Source organism: Calidris pugnax, unplaced genomic scaffold, assembly GCF_001431845.1.
Source record: "Calidris pugnax isolate Ruff unplaced genomic scaffold, ASM143184v1 scaffold31, whole genome shotgun sequence".
NCBI classification, from domain to species: Eukaryota; Metazoa; Chordata; class Aves; order Charadriiformes; family Scolopacidae; genus Calidris; species Calidris pugnax.
In genome coordinates this window covers 1,697,517-1,709,571 of record NW_015090786.1, presented here as the reverse complement: position 1 = coordinate 1,709,571, position 12,055 = coordinate 1,697,517, and the positions used below count along the sequence as shown (strand labels likewise).

The window sequence follows — 12,055 nt, the reverse complement described above, 5'->3', positions numbered from 1 at the left end:
AGATCTTTGTCTCATGACTGTCACTACCCTTCCGTGTGCAACAGCAGGCGGAATAGTGGTTGAGCAATTTCAAGATTTAGATCAAAACTCCATACTACTGCTATACAAGTTCCTTCAAAAATAGCAATATCAAAGCGAAGGAAGTTCAAAGATAAGGCTGTTATTTTGTTTTATGAGTAATAAAAATGTATAAATGATAAAAACATCACAGAAAAGGAATATATATCCTTGTAAAAGCAAGGCGCGCTGCCACAGGAGTGAATTACTGGTATTTTTAACACAGCAACTCAAACTTGCACAGAAAACAACTATTTTACAGATTCTAGTTTTTCATTTTAATAAGCATTAAAGATCATAGGAGACAGCCAAGAGTTATGTAGTATCCTTTACACCAACGGGCCCGTGCCATGTAAAGTGCATTTACAACGAGCAGAAAGAAATGTAAATCACTGTATACTCAGTCCCACAAGCTGCTGCTCAGTTTAATCCTGACCCAGCAAAAGAGCCAAGCACACGCTGAACTTGGAGTGAGTAAATAGTCCCTGCTAACTGTCTAATCACAGTGCCCCACGCTTTTCAGACAAATGATGTAGAGCCTGTCTCCAATGGACTCAACAACAGCAAAAAACCAATCGGTGTGGCAGCAGCAACCCATATTTTATTAGCCCTGTGCAAAATGACAAGATAAACTGATTACTTCTAACTTGCTGCTGCAGAAGCTACAGTCTGAATTTACAGGAAGCCAGCCACTTTGGAATAAAGACAGAAAAGTTACCTCTTATTTATGGCAAAGGAGCCTACACAGCAGGAGTTACTGCAGTTAGCAGACCGAGCTCACGCCTCAGCCAGTGCCCCTGTATCTTGCCTGTTCGCCCATACCTTAAGGTTTTAATAACCTTGCTATTCAGAATTCTTGGGGTTTTGTTTTGTTTGTTTTTTCTTTAACCACCTAGATTTGTAAGGAACTTCAAAACGAAGGAGAATTAGGGAAATAAAGAAAAGATGAATGTTACCTGAAGGCCCTCGATGGCTAATCTAAGCATGCTTGGTGTGAGCTTGGAGGCCTGCTTGAAGGTGAAGTTGCTCCAGTCTATAATCAAAACAAATCCATTCACTTGAAGCTCTGGGTCTTCTATCATGGCTTCTAAAGAAAGAAGTATGGCGCGCAAAATATCCACCAGTGTGTACCTGAGAATGTTAAGGGGAGATCTGGTTAGGAAAGGAGCAACGACCACAGACATGGAGGAGTTCTGAGAGTTCTTCCTGTGTACTGTTTAAGGGCAGGTTAAATTAAAGGAGTGCAAACATATCCTCAGAAGTCCTGGGTATGTAAAGCTGGAAAAGTCTCGAAAGCTCAACTAGTTGAACTCATCCTCTGGAGCAGGATTATGTACATCTAGACCATCAGCCAGACAGAACAAACTACAAGAACATAACAAACCAGAAGCAAATTTGAACTTTTCTGTAGTCTCCTAAGCTGCTTTATTATCTATGGTTTTTATTAAATGTCTTTACAAACATACCTATGCAAATTGTATTTTATCAAGAGGTTAAATTAAAGGAGTGCAAACATATCCTCAGAAGTCCTGGGTATGTAAAGCTGGAAAAGTCTCGAAAGCTCAACTAGTTGAACTCATCCTCTGGAGCAGGATTATGTACATCTAGACCATCAGCCAGACAGAACAAACTACAAGAACATAACAAACCAGAAGCAAATTTGAACTTTTCTGTAGTCTCCTAAGCTGCTTTATTATCTATGGTTTTTATTAAATGTCTTTACAAACACACCTATGCAAATTGTATTTTTCTAAAATCATAATGATACCAAAACCATAGTCTAACACCAGATGCCTAGACCCAAAGTTTCCTCCTATATTTTTGCAAGGGATTGAAATAAAAGCTTCTACAAAATTATCAGCCAAAAAAAGGAATTTCCACATGCTCCCCTTGTCCATCTCTCTGGGCAATGCTTTCTCTTAAATCTACAAAAGGTATTACAGAAGGCTGATTACTCAAGGATCTTGAAAGAGGAAAGTAACACACACTAGAGCTTTGAGGTGTTTCTGGTTAAGAGCAATAGCTACCTTTAAGAGCTACTTAAACTGTCCTCTAAGTACTGAGTACTTTGTATATCCAAATTTCGTGGCCTCAGGAGTAAGTCTGGAAAGCGGTATTCATTGGTTCTAGAATTTTCTGTATTAAGTTTGGAGTTAAATTTAGAGATGCCACCTACAACATGTAATTACGTGGTTTACATATATGCACATAATCTTTTCTTAGATTGATGAACTTGTAAAAGAAGATGTAATTCCATATTGCCAAGCCCTGATGAGTATAATCTTTCTTTTTGAAGCTAAAGCACCTAATACAGCAGCTCAATAGCTTAAATATATACAGCAATGTCATCTTTAGACTGCCATATAATAGACTAATTAATCAACTTGGAGTTTAGGCTATTGAGCTTTTTTTAAAAAGGTGAAATACCTGAATTATCTGGGCTTTTTTAAGAGATATTAAAGTAGTAGTTTACGTGGTTTTGGTTTTTTGTTTGTTTGTTTGTTTTTCAAGGCTTAGCTATGTTTTACATCTAAAACTCTTTTATAAAAGTAAGATATACAGTTACTGAAACAAATGTAAATTTGCCCGTCCACACCACAGTATCAGATGCAGCAATAGAAAGCCAAACCAGAAAAACATCAGCAAATATTCCAGGAATAAAAGAAAGAGTTAAATCTTTAGTGTTTGTGCAGATATTTTTAAATAAGGTCTTTTAAAAGCCTCCCATGATGGTATCAAACATAGAAGTTCTCAAAATTATGAGTCCCCTGAGAAATCTTCACCATACTGCATATGTACCAAAGAGCCTGTGTGCCTATTTAGAAATTACATTAAATTATACTGACTTCTACTTGCTTTAATATGAGTGCAGTGTTCTATTGTGTACATAACCATATTTTGAAAGTATCTATAAAAGGAAATAACATAAATGAAATTAATCTGCTCAAGCTGACTCCTCGCATCTTTTCATATTTTTCTTTTAGCCAAATAAAACTCATTGAACTTCCCAACTACACATTCCTAGAAAAGGGACTAGGAAAGGACTATCTTAATCTCAGCCTAACACAAGTGAACAAGACAAAGTGTGTTTTCCCCAGAAAACATTAGGGGAAGCATTGTTTTACGTGATTCTTCTCTTCATTTTGGAAACCCTTATTTTGCTTTGAATTTGGTTTAACTGACTGGGATAAAAATTCTCATATTTACTCCTCTCCTTTTCACTTTTCTGAGATTTAACTTTTTTCTAAGGCTTTACTTTTCCGAGATCTAAGGTTTACATGGAGTCTGGAATGCCCTCTCCTTTCTGTTCAGGCTTTTTCAACGGGGGGACGAAACAGCACAAGAAAAAAATCTTCTCTGTGATTTCCCTATGGAAATCTTCAAAACGCTAAAATTCTCTATTTCTTTTTGACAGGGAAAAAAAAAAAAAAAAAAACAACCCACCATTTCTCTAAATGGAATGCCCTTATGCCAACATGCCTGGGGGCAGAGGGGGCTGCTGATGCTCCCCCTCTCCCAAGCCCAACTGCTGGATGTGTGGGGAAAATGCCACCGTCGCTGCTGAGACCTCTGAAAAAGCAAACAAACACACCCCCCCAGCGCCGCAGCGTGAGGAGTGACCTGAGGAAAAAATGAAATCATGCATGGGCTCTTTCCCAAATGAGTTTGCGCATGTATAATGGGACGTGTGGGGAGTGTTTGGCAGCATGAAGACTACAGACGGTTTTAACTGGCACTAAAAAAACGTCTGAGTTTGCCTCGTGTATCTGCAGACCAGTCTACCTACCCAGTACAACACTGGTGCGTGGAGAGTGGAGGTCACCTCATCAACACGGGAACTAAAAATCCCCTGTTTGACATGCATTTTGTACAGCTGCCAGCACTGGGATTAAAACATATGCTTAGCCTGAGGGAAGGAAGCTCACAGTCATGTTCAGGGTCAGGGCTGGGCTCAGACCAGAGCCAACCGCCTTCAAACCCCTGGTTACCTCCACAAGGTGGTGGAGGTGTCAGAAATACTATTTTTTTTTCATGAAATTAGATGGAGGCACACCCTCTAAGAGGCCTTCCCAGGGGAAATATTGCACTGGGAAGGAAATCACATCAGGTGAGACAGTGGGAGAGCAGCAGCATAATGCTTCACTCTGAGGAAGACCATCTATCAAAGCTCATACTAGAAACAGACATTAAAAATACTCAAATCCTAAAATTAGCCTCAGCCTCTCTTGATGTTTATGCTGCCCCACTCAGAGGATCTCACACTCCAGGAGAGGAGCTCCACGAAGCAGAAGGCTGCTGCAAGCACCCTACATCCAGGGCAAACAGATGGGTCCCAAGTTCCTGATGTAGATCTCTAATGTCCTCCCTAAGGAATTCAAGAAGACATCACGTGCTTTGGATTAACGGCTCCCTAGTGGCACAAGGCTGCTAGAAATCTGATGCCTTAGACATAAAGATTCTTTGTTTATGAAGCCAATCAGATCTCTAAGACTGGCCATAAAATGCTTTTATATATACCTAAGTGATAAATGTATAGATGTATACATATATAAACACAAATACACCTAATTATGTCCAGAATTCATACAAGTCAACGGGAAAACTGTCAGGTATCAACAAGACCAGGATTTCCACCTGAGAGATCCACCACAGAGAGTAATGAATGGCCACAGGGCTGGGCTTCCACAAATCTACAGCATATTCACCATCCCTGTAACTCCTATTGCAGGTTGGCTTAGTGCAAGAAATACAGCCCACAACAACAACAACAACCATATTGAATGTTTACTCACTGAAAAAGACAAAGGGTTGTCCTCTCAGTGAAAACAAGCCCTGAAGAACACAAGTCTAGCTAAAAGTAAGCACGAACACCTTCTGCCAGAGGAAGGTACCTGAAGTATTCTTTAAGTCTAAAAAAGCCACATTTGGAGCATACAGAGACATGTCACTAACAACTATGCTTTCCACCTCAAATACACTTCAGGGCAATTAGTTGAGGATAGGAGCTATCCTTCATTCTGTAATGGACCTCTTCTCTTGGTTTTGACACCTTACTTAAGTACAGCCCAGACAACCAGACAAGAAAGGCAAATCCATTAGTGGATATTTAAAGCAGCTTTTACTCTGGACACATGCTGAGGCAAGCCAGAAATGTAAACCTGGTGTGATAGATGAAATCTTGGGTGGTGCAAAAGGCAAGCTGAGCATTGAAAGTATCAGCTGAACAGCCCAAGCAAATGGAACATGATTAAAGAAACCATACTGAAGCTTTCACAGACCTACTTGCATAAAGACTCATCTTTAGTCCACTCCAGCTCCATGTTGTTCAACATTTCCCCTCACTGCTCCTGCTGTTCCTGTCAGCACCAGGATGCACAGGCTCTGCCATAAAATTCGCTCCAGCCTCGGCTGGACTTTAGGGAAATTATTGCACTGCTGAAACTTTTATTCCACGTTGAAATTACTTTCCATATAGATACAGAAATACAACCAATCAAATGTGAGAAAAATGGGATAAGCTAGTGAGTGTGAAATCAGACTGATCCAAGATGGCTTTGACTGCCTTTCTACTTTAAAGGAAAAAAAAAAAAAGAACATATTAGCCTTTAAGAGACCGTGCTGTTCAGTCTGAGGGGAAGATTTGGTAATGTTTCATTAAGTAACAGTGTGTATTTAGGGGACAGCAAGTCTCTCCTTTTGCCCTGGCCCCAGTGTCACAGGGACTGCCCCAGTGCTCAGGCAGCTGGGTGTGCTGGGCCAGATTTGCTGCAGGGGCTACAGCAGCCTGGAGTTCGGCTGTGCAGACATAAATCCTTATTTATTTATGGCTAAATTCAGTTGCATTCACTTGTTTAAACAGACTCTTATGGGACGGAGCGTAGCTAGCAAGGTATTACTAATTGCTAGGATAATCGAGAGCTCACAGTTAATTTAAATGTATTTAATGCCCTCTATTTATAGAACTGTGCTTAATTCAATGGAGAGCTTAGACAACTTTTTATTTCCCCAGTTGTTAATGTGAATAACAGATGCTGGAAATATGTTATCACATATATAATGCATTCTTAATGTTTATTTTCTATGTGGGTCCCAGCCTGAGTTGAAATGAGGTGGGGACTGGGGTGCTGACACACGCTGCTACTTCTTGAAATTTTTCATTCAGGTTAACTTTAAAGCAATGAGCCTGGGAAGGCCTGACAAGTTAATAGCCACACTGACAGTGATTCTTTCAAATGCTTCAGGATGGCTACTATTTCTACCACAACAGCAACAGAGCTTTCTAGGGTAATGCCTCACTGAGGCCTTGATTTATCAAGAACAGAATAGCTCAAACAATTAACCGAGCATCCTGCTCTCTTGTAATTTAACAGTGGCAGCAATTTCTCCTTTACAAAAAAGAGAAGTTCTTTGAGAATTTTCCATGGGACATGAACAGATTCAAGGATTTCTGGGAAAAACAGTCTGGCAGACACTGCTGTCAGCTCTTGGTAGTACTCCCCTATGATCTTTCACCTTTCCCTCTTGGTTATGTGGTCTATGCATCCTCTTCACTCCCAGAGGCCACTGTAATTTCCACCAGGCCAACAGAAAGAGAAGAGACAGGGAGAATGCAGGGAGCAGATGTCTCATCAAATCCAGCTGTGTCAGCTGTTTTCAGTATTTTATGTTCTTGATGATGGGTGGCATCCACCCTATCACTGTTCAACCAGATTCTGGTTGCAGTCAATTCACATTTGCACTGAATAACACATAATCTGATTTGGCAGAATTGCCCTACTATCTTACTGTTATTTGTCATCTCTCCCCCCACTCCTTTCCCTTCCCTACTCCTCCCCCCGATATCAAGAAATTTCAAGTTATTTTGAGAATTAAAACCGAGTGGCATGAGCCTTCCTCTCAGGATGCAAACTGTTAGCTATAAGAGATAAATGGTAGTTCATCACCATTTGGACAAGTAAAGGTTTCTGTCAAATGAGCTCTTGTGCAGCTATGGTTTAAAAGGGAAAGCTGGTCAAGTCTCTGAGCCATCATCCTTTTTCTAACGTACTGCTTAATGTTTTTAGGATTTCAGTGAAACAAGAGCTCTTGAGATACACAAAGGAGTACTTAGAAATGATGCTTGAGATCTCCTCAGTATGGCAGTCTTGGTACAGATTTGAATGCAGAAAAGATGGGGGATTGAAACTTCTCTTATAGCTATCCTGCTTAAATAGTGGCAGCATGCCACTAGGGACACTCATTCTTAAAACAGAAAGCACCACCAGTGCTACAAAAATGCATAGAAAAATAGAAACCGCCTCAAATATTTTTCCAGATTGCCTTTTAGATTCAGATTTAATACCATTCATTACTCCTTTATGTTAGCCCAGTGCCTAGCAGTCACAGCCACGGATGAAGATTCAGCTGATCTAAATTTTACATTAGCATTGATCAAAAAGATCCCCAGCCACAACACTCACTGTCTAAATACAAGTGATAATAGGCAGGTACAAACACCTGGGGGAAAGCTAGGAAACAGTAAGATAGCATCAGTCAGCAGCAAAACTGTAGAAAAAATGACAGTGTTTGCACTAGCTAATAATTATTATTTGAAAGATATTACCTCCAAACAAAAATTGACTCTATTAGCCAGGTATTTTGTTACTGTTAATCTGTTATTATTGTTAGCATTACTATTTATTTTGTCACACTGCCTCCCTCAGAGCTTGAAAAATACCCTGCTAACTTGCCTGTGGTTAATAGTGAGCTGAGGAGCAGCCCAGCCTCCTAAAAGCTACAGAATTGAAATTTTCATTTAACGTGAGGAAAAGAAAAGTTTCTAGCACTTCTGCACGTGAAAGCATGGTTTTGAAAGCAAATCAGTGGACTCTGCCTTTGCCTTGCTGTCACTCGTCGGATGCAGCAGCAGAGGCAAGGGGTGCTGTGGGTTTGCACGTTCAATGAGGATGGTGTGAGCTCACTGGGTCACTGTCACACCGACAGGCACGAGGTATCACTGCACTTTTCTACTGCACTTTCTAGGGAAAGTTCCGAGAAAATGAATACAGGGAAAGATTTCGAATAAATAGCATCAAAACGGACTGATTTTCCCAGGGAATTTGTACATACAGGTGCCACGAAGCACAAAAAAGAACACGCGTGAAGCACACAGAAGCACACAGAAGAACACGTAGCCTTAACTGAAAAAAAAAAAAACTTCACCAGCTGGACACATTAAGGAAAAGGGAATCTTCAAATGCACGTATACACCTAGAAGCCAAACGTAGTTACGAATCATCAAGGTGGAAGCTAAAGGGGAAGGCTGATCCCTCCCTGAGTGCTACCCAGCCTCCCGGCAGGAATGTCACCCTCCTCACTTTCCCCCCAGCAGAGACAGGGAGGGGAACTGGGCAGGGTCCCAGTGGAAAGCTGCTGGGCTACTCAATGCTTTATCTTTCCCCTTTCCCTTTTTTTTTTTTTTTGTTTGTTTGTTTTAAATACATGTCTGATTTAGTTGTTCAGATGGTGGGACATCTGGTACAGTTTTCAGGCCCTGCTTTAGTTAAATGATTTAACATCTAGTACACAGGCTTGTTTTACCAGAGGATTTTTTTGCCTCCCACACTTTTCTTCCTAATTGGAACGATGTAAATCACGGGCTGCCGGTGCTATATAAATCATCTATAGTATGTCTGCTATTCATTTAAATAACAAATTGGAACTTTTTATTTCTAATTGTCACATGCTGGCCATAATAAGCTGTACACACATGATAAATTTGGAGGCTTGCTGTGCTCTATTAACTTAGTTTATGAAGCATATGAAGAGGCCCTAGCAAGAAGGAATCCTCCCAGTGCTGCTGCCAGAGGAGCACTACTTTATGTGCTGTAAGATCTCAAGTCAGTTAAGGCATAAGCCTGAGACACACTGCATAGCAGCTCCAGTGCCAGTTCCATACACAGCGCTCCCCAGGTTCAGCTGCTGATAATGGAAGACCCTAAATTAATTAGAAAAGGAAGCGAACTACCTCCATTCCCAGCTGTGTCACTGACTCGTCATGTGCCTTGGAGCCAGCCACTCCCCACAGCTGGGCTTTGGGTCTGTCCCCTTTGTCTGAGAGGTGTGTCTGGAAGCACATCCCCAGCTCTGGAGGAGAGCCCTGCTGTGGGTGGGCAGTGCTGAAGCTCAATAGGCACCCAGTTGCAAACCCAGCTATCAGGGACTCTGGTGTACCCCCCTCACTTTGCTACTATAACATTAATAATAATAATTGTACCAACGGGACTTCATGAAAAAGATTGCAATAAATTTAATGCTGTGTCAGCTGATCCCACGCAGTTTAAATATCAGCACGTCCAAAATTAAGAAAATAAACCTATTCTTTTCACATAGCAATTATTTTTTTTAAATGCTACTTTGTCTCTGAATTTGAAATCTTGGTGTTCTTTTGACTAGGAACTAATGATCCGAAAGATGTCACATAAAGCTTTGGGTTTTTTTTTCCGTTAATGAGAAATAACAGTATAGAGTAGGCACACTATCTTTAACAAGGGAACTTTTTCATGGTAGACATACGACTTGATAAAAGGCCTAAACATCCATCTCTCTGCTAATTCTTCATTTGGGGATTCTTTTAAGAGTTTTTGAAGCTGTTTTTAAAATAAAAAGTTGATCTGGTCCTTATGTGGGCACAGAAGCCCAGAGGGAGAGTCCTTAGCCTCATCACCTCTGCTTCCTCACTCAGCTTCTTTGGCTCCACCTGCCAGAAGACTGAAGCAGGGAAAGGACACTGCCCCCAGCTCTGCATATCTTCATCCACACTTTCTAGTGGTTAACATGGTCGTGGGCAGTTTTGATTTGTGCCAGACAGCTTTCTCCCCATCCCTGGCCATGCTTCATGGGTTAGCAAGGACCAGCAAACTCTCCCCACAGGCAGTGTGGATATGGCCACCCTGTCTGGAGAGGAGGAAAGCCATGGTGGACATGGCTCTCTCTGGGCGAGATTCATCCCAACCTGTAACACTGACTGCTACAGGGACCTGTGGGGTCCCTCCCTGCAACAGCTATCGACACAGCCTGCAACAGGACAGCCATACAAACAAGCTTAAGCACGCCAGTCCCCCAAATTTTGTCCTTTCTATCCCCACTGCAAGCTATTGAAATATTCCCCATGTTTCAAAACAGCTGAGCTTGGGATATCTGCAGTGAGCACTCAGCACCGCCTGAGCCCATGCTGCACTGATGGCACAAAACACAGCTGGGGTCCACGTGAAGGCAACTAGCAAGACTTTAAGTTTTGTCACTATGAGGTGCTTCAAATCCTAAACCTCCTCTCAGGCTGGGAGCCTAGGGAAAGCCTACAGGAGTAAGCTTTACTGCTCACTCTTAATGGATTCATTCATTTACATGTGCTGAAAATCAAGCAATTTTCATGGATGTAATTTTAGACTGCAGGAGAAACTAGGTGTGACACCCAGTGAGGTATTTAGAATAACCAAGTAGTGTCACATAGTATCAAGCTGATCGCTAGAAGGAAGGTCCTTGACAGGAGACAGCTCTTGGGTCAGCCTGCTAAGTCATCTTCAGGCCACACAAGTCCTAAAAAGGATCAGAAATTGTTCCAGGGACTGCATTGGTCTCCTTCAATTTGCTGCCAAAGCTTTGTGTGCTTGGATCCTAATAGGCAGGGAATTCACACCTGGAGCTGCGTGAGTGGGAAAAAGCAGCAGTTACTCTAATTTCCACCCTGGCATTTCCAGGTGACTTGGGAAGAGCCTTCTTTTGCTGTGGGAAAGGATTCGGAGCCTCCGTTTCCTGCACAGCCAAACTTTTCAGTTCAAAAGCCATGACGGATGCTCCTGTTCTACACACAGCATCCCCCCGCCTTCTCCTAGGGCACCTGGGCAGCTCTGTACCTGCTGGAGCAGACAGATTGCAACCTGCCTTTGTTAGGGGGATAAGCACACCATCTACTCTTCCAGCTCACTTCAGCTAAGGGGAGGCAGAAGAGTGTAAACCTCATATTAGCCAGTTGAGAAGAGCAGGCGAGCAGTTCCTGCTTCCCTCCCAAAATTCAGAGCCTAAAGGATGAGAAGGTTGAAAAGGCCCTAAGCCATAAAACACGTTTCTTCTTTCTCTTCTCTCTCTGCCTTGCAGGCTGCTGCCCAGCCCCCCGTGGGCAGAGCAGGGTGTGTTCCTGCCCACCCATCCCCTGCTCTGCCACAGCTTTCCCCAGGCATTGCCGGGGGGGAGAAGGGGTTCAGGCCAGAGGGTGGCTCCTCATTTACCTGCTCTGGTCCCAGTTGGCGGCAAAAAGGACGAGGATCTTCCTGCCGTAGTGGTCCAGGTTGGCCAGCCCGCCGGGGAAACCATCCTTCAGCGCCTGCTTGATGCCCGGGTCCGTGGCCTTGAAGCTCTTGAACATGTCCAGGTTCTGCTGGCGATACTCAAAGTACTGGGCCAGGAGGCGAAACGCCTCGAAGTGCTGAAACTTCCTGGCCCGCAGGAACCGCAGGATGAAGGCATCGTCGGTGCGGAGGAAGCCGATGTCCGGCCGGGTGATGACCATGTCCCGCACCTCCTGGATGTCCTGGTGCAAGGTGTCGGGGTTCTCGTTCAGCTCCAGCCGGGCTTTCTCCAGAGTCTCCGGGGAGAGACCTGCCTGCAAATGAGTCATGGCGCTGCCCTCCTCCTCCTCCTCCTCTTCCTCCTCCCCGCCTCTGCTGCCTGCGCTCCTCAGCCTCCCTCCCGCCTGTCCCCCGCAGCCGGGGTGCCCCGGTACAACCGGCCGCCGCTCCCCGGCCCCGCCGGGCCCCGAGAGAAGCGAGCGGCTCCCGGGGACGGGAGGGGAGGCTGGCACCGACACCGGCCCCGGGCTGCTGCCGGGGAGCCGCGTTATCTCTCGGACGGAGCTCCCGCCCCGCAGCGGGGTCCGACGCGCCGCATCATCCCCGCAGAGCCCGCTCCGCCGGAGGCGCCGAAACCCGCCGGGGACGGGGCCGCCGGCTGGCGGCCGCCC

General features: G+C 43.8%; 1 protein-coding gene across 1 annotated transcript in view; it reads right to left on the bottom strand.

Moving 5' to 3' along the window:
• CLVS2 (clavesin 2) overlaps nucleotides 1-12,028 on the bottom strand; it is a 61,440-nt gene extending 49,412 nt beyond the window's left edge. The window contains exons 1-2 of the mRNA XM_014966448.1: nucleotides 11,325-12,028; nucleotides 1,014-1,188 (exon numbers count right to left, since the gene is read on the bottom strand). Coding sequence (XP_014821934.1) covers nucleotides 1,014-1,188; nucleotides 11,325-11,713 — 564 coding nt within the window. The 5' untranslated portion in view covers nucleotides 11,714-12,028. The remainder of the gene's footprint in view (nucleotides 1-1,013; nucleotides 1,189-11,324) is intronic.
• Nucleotides 12,029-12,055: the final 27 nt, after the last annotated feature.